This window comes from Melozone crissalis, unplaced genomic scaffold, assembly GCF_028551555.1.
Source record: "Melozone crissalis strain CALT ecotype California unplaced genomic scaffold, PUWL_Pcris_2 ptg000018l_1, whole genome shotgun sequence".
NCBI classification, from domain to species: Eukaryota; Metazoa; Chordata; class Aves; order Passeriformes; family Passerellidae; genus Melozone; species Melozone crissalis.
This window is the reverse complement of record NW_026535796.1, coordinates 44,760,417-44,779,437: the sequence shown is the minus strand read 5'-3', so window position 1 is coordinate 44,779,437 and position 19,021 is coordinate 44,760,417. Positions and strand designations below refer to the sequence as shown.

Genomic DNA, 19,021 nt, shown 5'->3' with positions numbered 1-19,021 from the left:
GAAATCAGGAGTGGGTTTTGCAATCACAGTGGTCTGGCTCTAGTTCCACTGACTCATATTTGTACACCAAACCCCACGGCAAACTGCAGCAAACAAAAGCTTTTCCCTCCCAGCAGTGCCCACAGCTGAAGCATTGCCTATTCCCACTGCCGTCCTGCCTGGCAGTGCTTGGGGTTCAAATCCAGGGGTCCCAGCAGGTGTGCAGGGTCTGCCATCCAGCTGGGCTCTGGTCATGGCCATCAGCCCCACATCCAGCACTTGGACACTCCAGGCCATCTGAGATGGAGCTGGGCACCAATTCAGTTCAGACAACTGGCTCAAATCTTCAAGTATTAAGTATTTGTTCATGAGTCAAATCCTGCTTCCCTCATCTTTGGAGGGAAAGAGAGGTGAGCATGACCTGTCCTTTAACATGAGATACATTTGTCTTTTCAAGTATGAATGACTTCCTGAAGCAAATGGTTCAGGTCATCCCAGATTAACATCCTAGTCAAATCCCAGCTTAGCTAATTTCTAATGAATGAAGTACACAGCAACCAGTGCATGACCTTGAAAGGGAGGACAGAAATAGCAAGGCTCTGGAAATCAATTCACAAGACTTATAAAATGGGGAATGATCACAAACCATCAAATACTATCCAAAAATTATTCCCCTTTCTCCTGAAATTCCTCCTAAGTTTCCAGCCACAGATAAGGATCCCTATTCCTCAACACTTTAAACTCCCATTTCTCTCTCAGAGCACAGCCCACCAGCCACATGCTCCTTCCAGCCTCACATTCCTAGATGCATTCCCCACATTGACTGCAAATAGCTCAAGCTCTCTCAAGTTTCACAAACCTTCCCTTCCCATCCACTGCCATGGGCACTGCCCCTTTTGCCACCTCAGCCTGGTACCAATGCACAATATTAAATTACATTGGTACTGTGCTGGGCCCTAGGGTTGCTCCTGCCCCAGGTTCTCTGCCCTATCTCCCTGACCTTATCTAAACATTCCCTCTGTCTCTGCAGTGCAGGGCTGGGACAGAGCCCAGCCTGGGCCTCCCCAGCTCCTCAGGAGCAGAAAGGTGCTGGGCAGAGCAGAGGGGAGCTGAAATGTGGGCTGGGGCACTACAGCACAGCAATGGCAACAACAGGCCAAGGGAAACACAAGGATGCTGGAGAACAGGATTCAATGTCCTGGGCAGAAGGGTATTTTGAAGGGAGCAAAATCAGAAGGACAGATACCAGTCCCACAGCCAGACTGTGCTGACCTCACCCTCTTCCCCCAAAACTATAATGATTTAAGAGTATTGTTGATGCTTGAGGGTGTCCTTTCTGGTATCCATGTTGTAACAGGTCCACACGGCATTGCCCACCACAGTGCCCCAGGTCTCCAACACCAGTGTGGCCTGAGGGCCCTTCTCCCCTCAGAACTCACTAAATTGTACAGCTTAAGTCTCTGAAGTAATTTGATATTCCACCTCTATATCACATAGACAGGGGATTCAGAAACAGCCACAGAGATTTTCAGGTTATAATCACACCTTTCTTCTCTAATTCCCCTTTCTCTTTCAACTACCTTCTCTGAAACCCTTTCAAAATGATGCTGAGATAATCTCTCTCCTCTCTCTTTCTCCCCAAACAACTTCAAGTCTAAAATGCTTCTGTGTTCTGACACTCTCCCTTCAGTTTATTATTTATCCTTATCATGCAGGCTCTTTTATCCCACCACAGCTCACAGGGTGTTAGGGACATAAAGGAAATGTTCCCAAGGAGTGTAAGGATCACAAGTGTGATGTCAGATCAGATTATTCCTAAACAATTCCACACTTACATAAACAGAAGGCAACAATCAACAAATAAGTAGTGAGAAATAAAAAGGGTATAGAGAAGTAATTATGATAAAAACATGTGAGTTTGCTCAGGAATACTGAAATACCAGGAATTTTTAATTTTGTCTTTGAAAACCTGCCTTTTCTCTATATCCTTTGGACAAGAGAGGTCAATTGGGGTCTTTGGCCTCCTTTGACCAACATATTGGCATCTCCTCAAGCAAATATTCCTGGGAAGGAGTAAAAAAGACACACAACACTTGCAAACTACCACGGCACAAACCCAGGAGACTCCTCACTGAAGAACCATATAAAAGAAAACTGTCACAGAGTCAAAATATTCTCCTGTGACAGCCAAGCTTCTTGCAAGTTCCCAAATAAGACCACGACTTTAAAGAGTGTGTCTTCTCAAAGCCTCATTGATTTCCATTGCCTGGTGAAGAGGCACATTGTTCACATGCCTGGGTGTACTGATATTTCAGCAGGATGAGATGGGCACAGCTCTTCAAAGCCTGGTTTGCACAGAAAATGAACCAGATAATCACAGGAAGCTCCCAAAGGCTGACAGCCCTCCTCTGGCCACTATCTGGGAGTGATTGCTGGGACAAACTCAACTAGAAGGTGTGAAGATGCCAGCAGGAACAGCCAGCATCTCCTAGCACTCTGGGGATAGACCTCAAGTGAATTTTGAGGCACAATATTATTTGAGGCAAAATATTATGTTCCATCTCACTTTCCAAAGTTCAGAGGCTTTTGCATCAAAGTTAGGGTTCTTGTTAAAGTTCAGGACATGGTTTGGAGAATTTCTCTGTTCTTCAAATACCAGATTAGTTCTATTCAGAGAAATAAATAAATAAAGAAAAAAAAAAACCCCAAGCTTTGGAATTGTATAATCTTTGCTGCATCTAGTTCATATTTACCATCCACTCTTCTCAATGCTCTCCTGTATTTTCAACATAGCAAATTCTTGAAAATGATCAGGTGCTTCAGTTCAAGTTTTGCACTTGAATCACAGCACTGTTTCAGACAATTATTTGAAAACAAACTCCATCCTTATAAAAAACCCTTCACAAAGACTTGGGGGGCTCAGCCATTCCAGTTCATCTTCACAGTTTTGGTGTGTCCATTGCCTTAATAATGCCACAGCAAAAAATATACTCACAGAAGTTCAAGGCCACCAAGAGAAAAGGAAGCAAAGCAGTCAGAAAGTGTGCCAGTAGAGCCTGTGTGTATTGAGGGCATCAGCTACTCAGGTGATGCTGCTCTGTAGTACTACTGAGGCACAGAGGAGACAAAAAGCCAGAGGGAAAGAGTACAAGCCAAAGCCAAGCAACACATCCCAGCTATACCTAAACACCAAGAAAATCAAAATTGGTGGTATGTGACTTTAAGGAACTCTCACAAAGCTCATTTCTTCTGTCCATGTGCTGTGCAGCCCGACAGTGTGGATGGAAGCAGGGGGGTCTCTTGCTCAAAGGGCTGACCTGAAGGGAGTTCCCACCCTCTCCCTCTTGATCACACATTCACACTCCTGTCTTCACCTGCGGAGCACCATGCAGCCACAAATCAGGTGAAAAGGTGACTAAGCCAACAGAAAACTTGCTGTCATCATATTGCAAAGGTCTAATACCTTCTCAGTGATTTCTCACGGACAACTCCTTGCAGTACTGACCCCTTGGGCACAGCCAACAAACTCTCACCTCACCCAGCTCACCCACTCTTTTGTAGCACTCGTATTTTTATTGGACACAGCTGTGGCCTATTAAGGGCAGGCCTGCTCCTAATCTTTGGTGATCAGTGCAGCTGCAACTCCTCAGGTGTGAGACTGCTTTCTGCACTATCTTTATTTTCTTACATTCTATCCCTCCACAAAAACTGATGAATTTCCTTTGCCTGGATTAACAAATTAACAAAACATCCCACAACAAAATGAACTCATGAACTACAACAGGAGGAGAGCAGTGGGGAAGTCCTTCTAGAGCCAAGGGGCAATAAATACATAATTACACTAGTTTAGGCCTAACTAATAAACTGTCCTGTAAGGTTTATCTGCATGAGAAAACTCTAGAAAGGTAATCTGAATTAACATTTCTGTAATGAATGAAACCACATTAGATCCCTGCAGACACACTCATTATTAATTAAATCAACCCCATTTCATATTTGGTATCATTCACTGTGATGTGAATTAAGCTTAATCAAATTAGGGTCACTTGAATGCTGAATCAGACAATATATACAATGGTTTAATTTAGTTTACCTTATTTACTTTACATTCACATTTTTGGTGACTTGGATTAGTTTTCCTTCAAATCCTTGCTCAGGAATAGAGAGAGACAGCAAAAAAACCTGAGGAGATGCTGCAAAAATTCTCCCCATAATCAGCAGTTTTGAGCTGCCAATGAATTCACTCCTAAGGAGAGGGGTACTCAAAGCTGTGCATCCCACTGAGGACACACCGCCAGGGCTGCTGCATGCTCAATATCCATAAAGGTTCTGTCTCCACTAAATTCCCTGTCCTCACTAAAGTTCCTCTGGTGCCCAGAGGCTGCAGAGAAAATCAGACCCTGGAAGTCTTCACTTCATCCTCCTGCACTGCAAGGGCTGAGCAGATGTTGATGGGCCATGAGAAATGCATGTCCTGAAGGAAAATGCGACAATCCTCAAGGAAGCTGAAGCATTTGATGTGGTTATTTTTTAAATAGCAGGTCACAAAAATATTTGACATGTTTTTTACTGTGTTGGGAAAACGCAGCAGTTATCAAAGTTCTTGTTTGTAAGGAAATAACAAAAAATCATAAAAGCCTGCTTCTTTAGGCAGACATGTTAAATTGAGTTGCCATGTTTATTCACAGTTTTAAGGTCTTCTCATTTTCCTTACCCTGCTCCAACACATAAAATGTCACCACTGAGTCTTGTAGCAAACTCCTTTCACATTCCTCTTATGTGACTATGCTTTTTACCATTAAAAAGATTTTTCTGTCCACACAGATGTGTAGACAAATGCACTCTGTCGTATTTAGGGCACCAGTCATCTAATATTTTCTGTGATGCAGGTACCATCTGTGAAACTGAGCTGCAGTTCAGGCCTATCATACTGAGATGGGTGCTGGGAAATCAGAGATGGAAATTGATATTAGATTATAATCCTACTGCATTCAAATAGAAGTCAAGGGCTCTAGCAAGGTCAGGCTTAACCTTTAATACCCAGGCATACCTTTAAATATTTTTTCAGGGAACCTTCAGCTGTGTTGTTTGTTTTTCAGTGTTCTCTCAGGATTATCATCTTTTAAGGGTCACAAAAGGTGTCCAAACCTCTGAAGCACAAGGATGATGAGGAGGCCCTGATAGCAACAACAGATGACAGCTGGCATCAGGGTGCAACTAAGGTTGCAGTGACAGACTTTGACCAAAGTGACAAAGAGATCAGAGACTGGAGACCACAGAAAGCATTCCTGGGTGAGGAAAAAGTCTATTCTTTGAGCAATTTAGCATGGAAGTCCTTAGCAAACTACTGGGTTAATCAGACCATGCAGCGATGTAAATGTGAGCTCTTGCAAGGATGGAATCAGCACTGTGAGGAGGGTCAGACACGGAGCATCATTTCCACTTGGGCTGTCCTGCTGCCTTGTGGGGCAGCACAGCCTTCTCTGCCTCTCCCTCTGGTGCTGACAGACATTCACACAGCTCCTTGGAGAACTGATTCAGGAGACTGGGCCAGCTGGAAAGTGGGAGAACTGACTAAACCAGGCCTGCACCCGCACTCAGGGCAGCAGTAACATCTAAGTGCTCACGCAAGGCATTCACCCTGCACACCTCTGAACACATTCATGGCCTGAGAAATGTCCTTGTGTGCCTTCATTGCTCTTACAAACTTGTTTCCACATTCCCTAGCTTGCTGGCTCAGTGTCCCCTCTGCTATTTCTGTAACACTCTCATATTTAATACCATGAAATTTTAAAATAGTATGCTGGCTCAGGCTTTTTGAGCTCCTGCATAGAGTTGCAGTCATGCAGTTCCAGCGCTATTTTTATTTAGCAAGCCAGGACAGAGGAGGCAAGCAGACCCTTGCAGCTCACCCCTGGGTCACATCTTGAGGAATATAAAATGAGGAGGCATTCCCTGGGGTCAACACACCAAGCCCTGAGGGAACCCCCAGTAAGACACACACATTCCTCAGCTACACTAAACACACTGCACTGACCACCTTTCCTTCTTATTTCCACTTTTATTCCCTTCTCATTTCCACTTTTGCTTGTGAACCCCTGAAAGGGAGGGACCCACCTCACTTGCCTCATTATATTCCTATTTGTACACGTTAAAGGTGAGGACTTCCATACACAGGACAGGAATAACTTTGGTCTCCCCTCCAAAAAGCTCCAAATTTCCCCTCCTGAGTTCTGCCCTAAATGAAGAAGAGAGCCTTGACAGCTCCATCAGAGTCCAAGCCCTTCAACACGTGCACATACACTCAAATTGATCACGGTCAGTGGTCCCAGCACAATGGCCATTAGGTTCCCAAACCCCCAGGATGCTGTGCCCAGTAATTAGGTCAGGAATGTGTACAAGTCCTTTCAAGATTAAGGCCTTAATGCTGTAGCATCAGCCAGCTTTCTCCCTGCCTCCAGCATCACATGTGGGCAGCTGAAACCCCCAAGGATGGAGGCTGATGGCTCCAGGCTGACCTGCAGGTACAGGAAAGTGCCTCTGGCCTGCTCCTGGGTGTGTGATCAACCAGACATCCCTGGGCATCATCCAGGGATGAGCAGAAAAGTTGTCCATTTTTTTTAAAAGGTTGCAGAGTTCACAAGTTAAACCAATTGCTGCCAAGTTGGAGTTCTAACTATTTGTTGTTAATAATTTCACGTTGTAATCCCCTGTTGTCAATAGTTTTTCTTTAATTACCTGTTCTTGATGGTTAGAAATCCCCCTTTGTCGAGTATGCCCCTGCTGCTTCCTGGAGGATGGCACCCAGGACTGTGAGGAGGAGGTGACATTGGAGTTGGCATGCAAATGAGGAAACCCCTCACCAAATCTAGCAGGAAAAACCCTAAAAACAAGTCACCATGGAATTAAGAGATTGAAGTGATGTCTAGACATGAGGAACAGAATCCAGTGTTTGCTAAGACCCTTTTTACCCCTCACCCTAACCTAAAAAGATGTCGGCTAGACAGAGGACCTCAAATGTCAAACTGAAAAACCAGGAATCTCCTGATGCTCTCATGAGGACAGAAGCCCCAGCTCTGCCCACAGAGCAGTGGACACAGCTGCACTCTTCCTCCTCCTCCATGTCACTCCTGGGAGCAGCGGTGGCATGAGTGCGACCCATCAGTTCTTCCCACCCGAGCTGATTTTTCATAAAGGCATTAAAAAGGAGAAAGATCTCCTGCCCTATTTATTTCAACCCCTCACCATGTCAGCCTTGGAGACATCTGTGTGTGGTTCTGGACGCTGTGAGCTAACATCTGACAGTTCAGCACCAATTAAAACAAATAAACACAAAGCCAGGAGGCGGCAGGTCAGGCTCTGGGAGGATCCATCACAGCGCCGGGCCACCAGTGGAACCTGAGCTGGTGCTGGGAGCTGTGGATCACTTTGGTGACAGCTGACAAAGCAGCACCTCCAATGGACAATACTGCACGTGCCAAAGTGTGATGAAGGGATGTAACTCCTTGTTCCACCTACTCAAAGGTGGTTCCTACTACCAGACAAGCAAGACAACAAACAGGGACAGATAAAGGACATTGTATTAAGCACACAGGTAAAATGAATGTGTAACTCCATGTTTTTGCTCTTCTACTTACTAAATAGTCAAAGAAGCTAATTGCCTGAGAAGGCTGCTTTATTTGGATGATACAACCCTCTCTTCTCAACATAACAGCTGTGGCATCAAAAACAGTCTTACATTCACCTAGGTAATGTATTTCATTAATGAAAAGAAAGATTAGCATGCAAATATATTGCAGTACTCAACACTAATTCATGATGAAGTCATAATATTAAAGCTACCTCATTCTGTCAAAATATACTCGTCCAGCACTTCTTTCATTTTAAATCAAAAATCCTTTTCAAAAAGAAATTCACAGATTATCTCAAATCCCACTACCGTTTGGCAGGTGGGAGCTAGAATGACAGACGAAACAGCCATGTAATAAAATAATTTTAGTATCAAAAGTATTTCAACTGGGTAATAAGAACAGTAAGGAGCTAACAGGAATAGGTATACACACAAACTGCATGAAATATGTGCACATGGGGATGATTTTAACCTGCCTTGTTTCTGATTTTTAAAATTTTTGCAGACATTTTTTAATATCTCTTTTGATGTTCTCTGGACCACAAACCATGAATTGCGCAGTGCTAGCCTGTTCTGCTGAAGACATATTCCTACATGTAACAGACATTTCCAACTGCAGCTTTTACACTTGAATTTACCAATTTCAGCTGTCCTTTCATCCTGAGCACTCAGCAGCCCTGGGTGTGTTTGCTGTTCCTGCAGCATGCAGGCACACACCCGCGGAGCATCGCTGCAGCCGAGCTCCTGAACCGTGTGCAGCTGGGGAAAGAAAAGCAGTCAGCATGCAATTAAAGGGATTATGGTGGCCATGGCCCTGCTTCTTGTTAATGCCATTTCACTGCATTTTCTAGATCTCCTCATTACTGAGGGAGTGGCTTACTGACAAGGGATAAAGGCAGGAAGCTACACACATGCTGCCTGAGGAGCAGCGAATGATGGGAATGGGAAAAGAAGAAAGGGGAGGAAGGAATGAATGAATGGATGGCAATACATAATGAACTTTCCTGTAATGCTTAGCATTTGCTAAAGAGATGGTTGTCATCCTCAGAAATGCTTTTTGAACAGGAAACTCCAATACAGCAGAGCAAGGACTTCAACAGGACCAAACTTAAGCCTTAAATCCAGTGCTAGACTGAGACCCGGCTACTTAATCATCTTAATTCCCTCTCAGGTAAGAATTGTCATCCTCCAGCAGATAAAGCAATGATGCCAAGAAGGCTAAGGGATTTAGCAGCTGCAGACCAGCCCAGGAAGAACAGCATGCCTGCACCATGGAGCTCACCCCACCAACAGGGCTGGGGCTGGCCAGCCTTGCTGCAGCAACACAAACTGCTGGAGCACCTCCCTGCGCCTGCACCCGTGGCACACTGTGAGTCACAGCACTACACAGCTTGCTTTGCCTTTTTTTTTTATCTTTTACTCTCTTTTCACAGAAAAAGATGTCTATCCATCCTGACACCTATGTGAAGCTGAAGAAAGACAGAAATACAACTGTGAGATCTCAAGTTGCAGGAATGACACCTACTGCCTGGGAAATGAACTGCTCACCTAACCGAGATGGAACTCAGTGGTGAGGAGCTTCCACAGAACAAACCAGCACATGGACACGAGCCAGCAAAGTGTGCTCACAGCCCAGAAAGAAAAAAATTGAATCCTGGGCTGCATCAAGAAAGGGTTGGCCAGCAGGTAGAGGGAGGCGATTCTGCCTCTCTCTTTCATTGTGTGAGAGACCACCTGCAGCCCTGCACCCAGCTCTGGGGTCCCCAGCATCACAGAATCACAGAATGGTGGTTCTACAAAACAGGTCTAGCCCCAGTTCTGGCCGTGACGGTGATCACATGAAAGCCCACAGAAAATTCAGTCAGGGAGGGAGGTTCAGTGATTTAAAAATGGTGTTTAATTTTCCTGAGAAACATTATATAGAACTCAGGGCAGGTAAAAACACCTCCATCATAAATTCAGGTGAAAAATGCATTTTTTGGACAGGGAACATGATTGGTAGTTTAAAAATGCCAATCCATACCAACAGCTAGGCTACACAGTTTGTACCTCAAAGCACCAGGGAGCCTGCAGTGGAAGGGTCTGCAGAGCACAAGAGAAAGAACAGGAGCAGCATCCCAGCAATAGAAATATTTTAATTTGTAGTAATAGCATTCCCTGAAGAAATGGTTCCTTGAGCATTTCTGGTGTCAGGGAACACTGCCACAACCTAACTTCTATATACACCCTTTGCATTTGGAAAGTGAATTTTCTTTTCTTTTGCCTTTCTATGTAAAGACTTCACGACCCAGCTCATCCTACCAAACCACAAGTGGCTAAATCAGCACAGCTGAGGGGAACAAGAATGGCAACTCAGGAGAAATGTATAAACCAACACTGAACATGAAATAAATGTAATACTTGAATGCTTGCATCAGGAAAGAAAGTGAAAAGTTTCTGGTGGCCACATGTCCCTGCAACTTCAGGACTATGGAATATCCAGTGAAATGTAATGCTGCACTGCTTGTTGTTGTATTACAGAATGGCACTCTGGATAATCAGAAATGTGGAAGTTTCCAGGCTCAAATGTTTGGTAAGGACTTGCCCACTCTCTCTCATCTCACTAATAAAGATAATTATCCTTGATGCTCGTATGATGAATAGTTTTGGCAAGACTGTCAATAATATTCCAAGCATTTGCCCAATGCAAAAATGCAAAGTCTCACAGGAAGAAGCATTCTGCAGTGCTAAATACACCAGAAATGTGGGGAAAAAATAATTAAACTGTTTCCAGTTCCACAGGGTCACAACCTGGACTGAAACACGCTTTGAGTGTTACTGGGTGATGAGCACACACACCCCCATGAACCCGGAGCTGTCACAGGGAAACGTGCCAGGTGAACCGTGAGGTTCCTGCAGCCCAGACCCTGGGAACAGCCTGCCCTTACCCTGCAAAGCTAACAGGAGCAAGGTGGATGAACCCAGGCTGGTGCTGCCATGGCGTGCACCCTGGCTGGAGGTCTGGTGTCTGCTCCCTGGGCTGCCCTGGGACGGGGACAAGGGCTTTAGGGTGCGCTGATGGAGTGTGCCGTGCTGGTTTTCGGTCCTTCCCCCTCATTAAGGCACATCAGATCAAACAGCAGATGAAATGGAAGTCTCGGGGAGGTGACTGCACACAAAATCTGCCCGAGGGCCAACAACAGGCCCGGACAAGGAGCAGTGCATAGCTCCTCCACCTCTCCTCCCTGCCCCTGAGAAACTGAGCCCAGGCCACAAGGCTGAGGAAAAGAGAAAGGAGGAGAAGCACTGTGGGTCCCTTGAGTTCTGCCAAATGATGACTATGAACAAAACAAAAATATATAGGAGCAATACCAATGTACAGCTGGGGCAGTTTTTGCTGCTTACCAACTACGGTGAAAGTCAATACCAAAAATCAGTGAGATTTTCTTAAATATAAATAAAGAGTGGATGAGATAATTCTATGGTTCTGATTCAGCAAAAAAACCCTGAAATATTTATCACGACCTTCTCAAAAAAAGAAAACCTGCAAATCATTCAACTTATTTTATTTCAACTTATTCTATTTCAATTCTGTAATTATTAGGGTTAAAAATTAGCTATAATTAATTTCACTTTGGCATCAGTTTTAGAAACATTTTCTGAAGAGGTTCCCTACTGCTCCTTACACAGTGCTCAGAACTGAGCAAAGCTATGAACATAACAAGAAAAAGGAAAGAAATCATGAAACTTGCACGATACAGGGAATTATTTGAAATTGAATTGTGTTTGCACTTTGGAAAGATTTGTATGATTTCTTACAAGAAATACAAATATTTAAGTAAAATACTTCAAAAGAGAGAAGTATTGCCCAAAGAAGTAGCCAGCTATGTGCAGACAGACCATGCAGACATCTTTAATTGTGACACACTTTATTGGAGCTGTTTGTATCACTGTATCTGTTGTTTAATATGGTCTGAGTGACCCAGGAACAGACAGAAGGGACACACCACACAAACCCACAACACTGAGTTAAACAGACCTGTGCACATTTGTATCTTCAGCCTCAGTCACACCACTACAAAATACAAGACAAAGTACCCCAAAAAAAGAGGAAATGCACAAAAAGATGTCCAGAACCTATGCTTTATTTTAGAGAAAGGGAAAAAAGTGGAAAGTGTACAGAATAACAGCATGAAAGAGGCACAGCTGGCCTGCCTGTTCCATGGCCTGACAGTCAGGGTACACTGATGGGAACCCAGCACTGCCCATGGAACAACTGCTGCCTTTACAGGGCCACAGCCAGCGTGGCACAACCTTCAGTGGAGCTCCAAAACCTCCTGACAAGGAGTTTGTCTGCAGCTAGAGCTTACCTAGCCCTCCAAAGATCAAGGATGAGCTAACAAAAGCAGTGTTCTGTCAGCAGCACAGTACCCACACTTGGGATTCTGCTGACCAAACCATGACAGGCAAAGGGCTGGGAGCTTTCCTACCAAGAGATGCTGACAGATCTGCGTGGCACTGACAACCTGAAAGGCTGCAAACCTAAACACATCCAAGGCAGGGCTGTGGAGGGTGCTCTGACAGCTCCCAGCTGACCCCAGAACACACAGCCACACACACCAGCACACAGCACGAGTCAGAACGTGGCAGGACAGAGCCTTTGAATTAAACCAAAATTAGCTAAGTTACAGGCATATTGCTCCAGCTCAGAAATCAACTGCTAAGTGACAAGGTTAAATTATATTTTATAGCCAACTTGATTTTATTATCCCTCTCAGGATGTGCTCCTGCTTTTCTGCTGGAAACTCTGAGCCACAAAGTCCACCAGTCCAGTGAGGTTGGTAACCCCAAATTTCATGACATTATAAATAAAAACATCATGTTCTCCCTTGTTTTTTACAGATGCAAACAGAAAGAAATGGTCAAGAGAGAAAAGTTAGAAAATAACACTGTATACATGCAACTCCAGTTACCCTCCATGCAAACTGAAAGAATTGGCAAGACTCTTTTGAGTTATCTCATGAACTGCAATAATGAACAGATAATGGGGAGGACACTGAAATTCTCAATACAGTGTGTTTATTGATATAAATGTAAAGACTTTGCTTGCTTATGTCTGAAAACAAAAGGGTTAAGAAGTATAATGTATATACCTTCCTGTTATTAAAATGGGTTTGTACTATGAATATTCTGTCCTCTTTTTCTCAACATGTTGCTCCATCCATTTAAACTAGAGCTAAATACAACATATTTTTCAGATTTCCAGTTGATAGCTACATAAAAACCTCAGAACAAAAAGGGTGACTTTAGCTGAACTTTAGGGTCTCAGTGACACTGTTTCCCCCCAGAATTTCTGTGCTGAACTCATTACTTTGGCTTGGATTAAAGCATGTTATACCACAAAAAAGTAAGGAGGTACAGTTTTAATCTGAATAATCCTGTTTAGAGGCTGGTTCCATCTCCAGATATTAACTGTATGTTCTGTTTAGAAAAATACTAAGTGCTTTAAGTGGGAAGCTTCTCCCCCCACCATTGCCTCAGGAGCACAGCACAGAGAGCAAATGTACACTCACTACAGCCATGGCAAAAAGAGAGATGGATTTTGTCTTGGGTACACACAAAATGCTATGTCTGGTTTTTATTTTCAAGAATAGGGGGCCACTGAAACACAGATGCCTTATAAACTACAGGTATGACTAAGAAATTACAGGTTATGCCTCTGTTGACAGAATGTAAAAATTTTATTTTCAGACACAGCGATATTCATAGACATTTTCCCAAACATGAGCCAATTTTGTTACTTCTAAGAATAAATGAATATCCACTGTCACATAACCACTACATTTCTTGTACTAAAGCAGTATTTTTGTGTACTAAAAAATAATAACACCTCTGCACTTTAACATTTTCCACACAGGGATCCTAATCCATTTCTGAGGCAGAACATCTATTATAACCTGTTTTATTACTAGGGGGGCTGGTACACCCACTATTCACACACTTCATACCTTTGAGGTGAAGACATAAAGAATTATCAAAAAATGGAAACCATCACATAAATGCAACAGTGCAAAGAATAGCATTGTAATCTATTCACCACAAAAAGCAGTATAAATAAAACACATGCTCGAGCAAATGTTTCAAGGAGGTTTTTATTAAATGATTATGTAGCCTGCCAGGGTATTTTGGAATTATACAGCCTGTATTTATTAGACAAGAATTGTTATTGGAAAAGGTTTTAGGTGATTTACAAGCATATATTTACTGACAAGTACAATCTATTCAGTAATGTCTGTATATGCAAGGGAAAAAAAAATCTGTAATGGAAGCATTTAAAAACAGGAATCCATTCAAAAATCCAACAAAATAATAATGTGCTTTAAGTATGAAAGTGGTATTTATAACAAAAGGCCACTTTAAGTGTGGTGCACCTGCAGATGCCAAGTGTCACGTGGGGACAGGAAAGCGCAGCTGCTCAAGGACAGGACACACGAGCAGCACCCACAGACCAGCCCTGGCTGCCTCAGGTACAGCAGGGGCAGCCTGGGGGCGCAGCCTAGAGAAGCATCCCCCCATCACTGTCAAAAGGGAGGATACGGGGAAGTTCTGGAGCCTCTCCTGGAGTTCAGCTGCTTTTTCCTCCCAAAACACCCTGTGGCTGACCTCCCCTGAGAGTGCCCTAGCTCTCCTGGTGGGGATCACTCTGGGTACATCACGATACCCTAATTCACAGTCTGTCTTGGTGGGCCTCTCCGCCTATTCCCTCTTCCAACAAAAAGTGCAACCACCAACTGTGGAAGTTCATGTGGAGCAGGACATCTCCAATGGGAGAAACCCAACATGGCTGCAGCCTTCCAGTCTGCCCATGGTGCCTCCCTGGGGTGAAAGGTGGGCTAATGAGTCAGTAAATCAACTTTCCTTCTTCCTGGAAGAGTTCTCCCAAACCTTCTGCACGGGGCAAGAGTTCTCCCAGCTGTGCTCCCAAGTGAGCAGGAGGGAGCAAGGGAACACTTCCCCACCATCTGTTGTGTTTGATGACTTCTCCCCGGAGGTCTCTGACTCACATTCTGATCAGCCCAGGTGAGACTGATGCAGACACACCTTTTGTGGGCAGACCAGACACACATGGCCACAGACACATGACACAGCAGGTCCGTGTGCTTCTGGCTCTCCCCAAGAATGCAATTTTAAGCAAGTGAGAAAAATTAATGGTAATGTAAATGGCTAAAAAAATTGATGCATCTCCAAGCCTTCAACACACACGATGGTGCCAGAAGTAAGTGTAGCTGTAAATGCAGGCAAAGCCTTTTCTGGACTCCCACTGCACTTGCTAGGAGCAATGCCAACCCTGCAATTCAGGAATCAGGCACCACAGAAAGATATCTGGCTTCAAACTGTTATTTCCATTTTTAAGGGTTCCCAGAGCAATTTCACTTTGCTAAAGATAATTGTTAAGTGGGAAAATTCACTAGTGTTAAAGATGAATCAGGGACTGGGTTGCTCCGCGATACTGACAGCTCAAGCGAACTCGAATAAATGAGGAAAGAGAGAGGTTTGGACGAGTATAAACCACAGCAAATAACGCTTCCCCTCCACCCTTCCACCAGGAAATTGGGTTGGTGGGGCTTTTCTGCCCCTCCTTTCACAACTGACAAACTGACCTCGGGAAAATTACGAGCTGTAGCATCCCTGCTGCCTGAGGAGAGGGAGACTGGGAGATCCGGCACGGCCCATGCTGGATGCTCCTGAGCAATAAATATCCCATCTCCGCTCCTGCGGGGCACTCCTCGCTCCCCTCCTCGCACCCTGCTCTCCCCGCCCGGGCTCCTCCGCCCGACGAAGCTCTCGCTGTCACCCCGGGCTGCACAGCCCGGCCCCACCGGGCGGATCCCGGCTGCGGGCCCGGCATCACCGGGCAGACACCAACAGCAGGGCACGGCATCACCGGGCAGAAATCATGGCCCAGCATCACCGGGCAGATACCAACAGCAGGGCACGGCATCACCGGGCAGATTCCGGCCGCACGGTCCGGCAGCACCGGGCACATCCCTGGCTGAAGGACACGGCAGCACCGGGCACATCCCGGCATTAGGGCACAGCAGCACCGGGCACATCCCGGCATTAGGGCACAGCAGCAGCGGGCAGATCCTGGCTGCACACCGAGGCAGTTTCACAGGCGCTTACAGCCTTTTGTAAGCGCCAGATAATCTGTCAGATGGACTTAGGCACTGACAGTCAAACATGCCAAAAACGTCACCACCCACTCCTGCTATCCATCCGGTGAAGGACTAGGAAGCGCCGCATTGCTTAACGTCTCCTCCGCCTTCCACTCGCACAGGAAATCCCCACCCCCACGGCGTGACACCGCCGCGGGCACAGCGATCCCCCCGCGGCCGCCCTGCCCGGTACATCCCGCCCGCACTCACCTCATCTTCCCGGCGGGGCGCGGCGGCGGCCGGGGCCGGAGCGGGGCCGGGACCGGGCGGTGGCGGCGGCGGGACGGGGGGGCTCCGGCGGCGGCGCCGCCCCAGCGGCAGCGCCGGGCCCCGGGGCGCTAGCCGGGCAGCGCGGCGCCGGGCAGCCCCTCCGCCGGCCCGGCCATGTTGCCGGCTCCCGCCCGGCTGCGCTGTGTCTGTGTGTGTCTGTGTGGGCAGGACAAAGCAGCGCCGCCGCCGCTGCCGCCCGCCCCGCTCCGCTCCCACGCGCGGCGGGGCCGCGCCGCCCCCCCCGCCCCGCCCCGCGCCGCCGCCGCCGCCGCCGCGGGTGTCGGGGGGAGCCCCGGCCCTGCCCAGCTCTGCCCGGCCCTGCCGCGGGTGTCGGGGGGAGCCCCGGCCCTGCCCAGCCCTGCCCGGCCCTGCCGCGGGTGTCGGGGGGAGCCCCGGCCCTGCCCAGCTCTGCCCGGCCCTGCCGCGGGTGTCGGGGGGAGCCCCGGCCCTGCCCAGCCCTGCCCGGCCCCGCCGCGGGTGTCGGGGCAGCCCCGGCCCTGCCCCGGTTCTCCGCCCCGCGCAGGTGGGCCGGGAGCGGCCCCGCACCGTGCGCGGCTCCGAGCGGCGGCTCCGGGCTCCGCCGAGCCCCTCGGCCGGGGCCGGTGCCGGTGCGAGGTCCCCGAACCGTTCCCGGCTGGAGCGGGGCAGTGCCGGGGTTGGAGACCTCCCCTCTGCACAGTGGTGTCTGGGCAAGCACAGAACCGGTGCTTTTGTGGGTGGAAGCAGGAGCAGAAATGGCATTTCCAGCTAGCACCGGAGGGCAGCTGCGCTTCCTGCTCCCTCACCCTTCCCGCTTGTCTCAACGCTTGTCCCTGCGAGCTCTCCTGCCCTGCTTCCAGCCTTGTCCTTTCTCCACACACACCTTCCCACCACCCACCCTGGGCTGCCTTCAAATCCTGTGTTTCTCCCACCCAAATCTCCTCCCCATTCCACATCCCAGTCCCATCCCTAACCCGCTGCCCTTCTCCTTGCGGTCACCTCCTGCCGACTCCCTTGTGCAGCCCAAGCCACAGGGTGATGATATTGACGAGGTCCAGAGCCTGGAACTTCCCTTGTCTCTCCATGTCTCTTTACCTCTTGCCATGCATCACCCAGTAGAAAAAAAATATCTTGAAATTGGGATCACTTGAATATCCTCAAGGATCTGCCATGATACAGGACAAAATTATGCAGTTATTTCTCAGGTCTTGCATACATGGGTCACCATAACTTGTTTGCCATTTCTCAAGAGGAAAGGCTCTTCGCTCTGAATCTGTGGATCATCTCCCACTGCTCTCTGCCTGCTCTGCATCACCCAGTTCAGACACAAAAACCCCCAACCAACCATGTAATCCAAGAGCAGGCAGTGGGTTTCCAGGCAGCTGGAAACATGTGCACATGTATGCACATGGTCTGTCTGGAATAGAAAATGCTCCTGGTCCTCTCCTCCCTCCCTCTGTGTGTCTGTATCCCAATTAACACCATCCCCATCGCTCCCTGAGACCCACCTCCATCCATGTGTGTGCCATGAAGGGCAAGGGAGCTGTAGCCCCTGTCTGTATGTGGGAGTGGATTTGGGAAGGTGCAGCCAGTGTGGCTGGGAGGGTGGGCTCTGGGCAGTGTGGGGAAGGTGGGCTCTGGGCAGTTTGGTTGGGAGGGTGGGCTCTGGGCAGTGCCTATGATGCCAAGCCATGTGGGGGCTCAGGGGAATGTGCCCATGGTGCAGAGCAGACTGTGGAGCTGCACAGGAGGTGACCAGGTGAGGCACAGAACGTGCAGGAGATGAAGAGCAAAGCAATAGGGGCCATTTTCCACATAAATGCCTTACATTTTTATTTCAATTTCTCTGAAAAGTTTATATACTCATACCAATACAACAATTTTACTGTAGTGGTAACCTATGCCACCAGAATAAATGTTGCAAAAATCAAGCCCATAGATTTGATGCCCTACAGAGCTCCTTCACCACTGGCTTGTCAGGCTTTGCTGCTGTCCACTGCAGCTCCGTACCAAATAAAATACACTACAATAACAACAACAAAACTATGACACAACAAACCCCATGGTAGTAATCACGTAAATGCTTTTTATTCAAGGCCATGCTTGTTTCTTGGTCGCTAATATATATATCTGCTGTTTTCAATGATGATTAATATGTTAAAAAAAATAATTAGAGGCAGAGTTACTGAAGGGCTGCGGGGAGGGAACCCCCAGCACTCCTGTGCTCACAAGCACAACTCCCAGCTTGTGATTTCCCTGTCCCTGCTCCATCCTCTTCCCGAGCAACCCCACCAATGGATCTAAGCTCACTTCAGATAGTGAGGGTCTCCTAAAGAAGCTGCTTCCCTTATATCTAAGGAGTCTCCTTGTTTGTTTGAAACCAAAACTTACAGTCCTTTCTTATTAGCAATTATCCTAAATCTCCTAGGAGGCACAATATGTTGTTTGTGTAAAGGAACAATTGTGTCAGACCACAGATCTGAGATGCAGTCTCCCCCAAGTGACAGTGGCTTGGAGAAACTCATTCACCTAATTTGTGATGAGGTTGCTGAAGGTAGTAAGCATATGAAGAAATAATGAGCAAAAATAAAACCTATTTTCTTATTACTATCATCTGACTAATCCTTTAGAGTGTGGGTCACTGACTAGCTCATGGGACATATGGGAGACAGCATAAGGCAGGGAGGACACTTATTAAACTAGGGTTTCATGGTAATACTAGAATTTAAGACTTGATTAAAATAGAAAACCCATATGTAATTTCACTGATAATCTGTTTTTTAAAAATATAGTTTACTTAAGATAGGCTTATACAGGCACAAATCAAACAGGCAAATAAATTTATGTAAATCATACTGTGTTTGAGACATAAACTAGAATGTTTTGTTTTATAGAAGCAAAACTGTCTTCTGCAAAGATTTTTATTGTGCACCTTGGCTGCACAGCACGAAGGGGCACCAAGAGCTGA

The 19,021-nt window shown here is 46.8% G+C and overlaps 1 protein-coding gene across 1 annotated transcript in view; it reads right to left on the bottom strand.

Annotated features, from left to right (window-relative positions):
• The window catches only part of EVL (Enah/Vasp-like), a 147,375-nt gene extending 131,301 nt beyond the window's left edge, over positions 1 to 16,074 (bottom strand). Inside the window, exon 1 of the mRNA XM_054275623.1 lies at positions 16,015 to 16,074. Within this exon, the coding sequence (XP_054131598.1) occupies positions 16,015 to 16,019 (5 nt within the window). The 5' untranslated portion in view covers positions 16,020 to 16,074. The remainder of the gene's footprint in view (positions 1 to 16,014) is intronic.
• Positions 16,075 to 19,021: the final 2,947 nt, after the last annotated feature.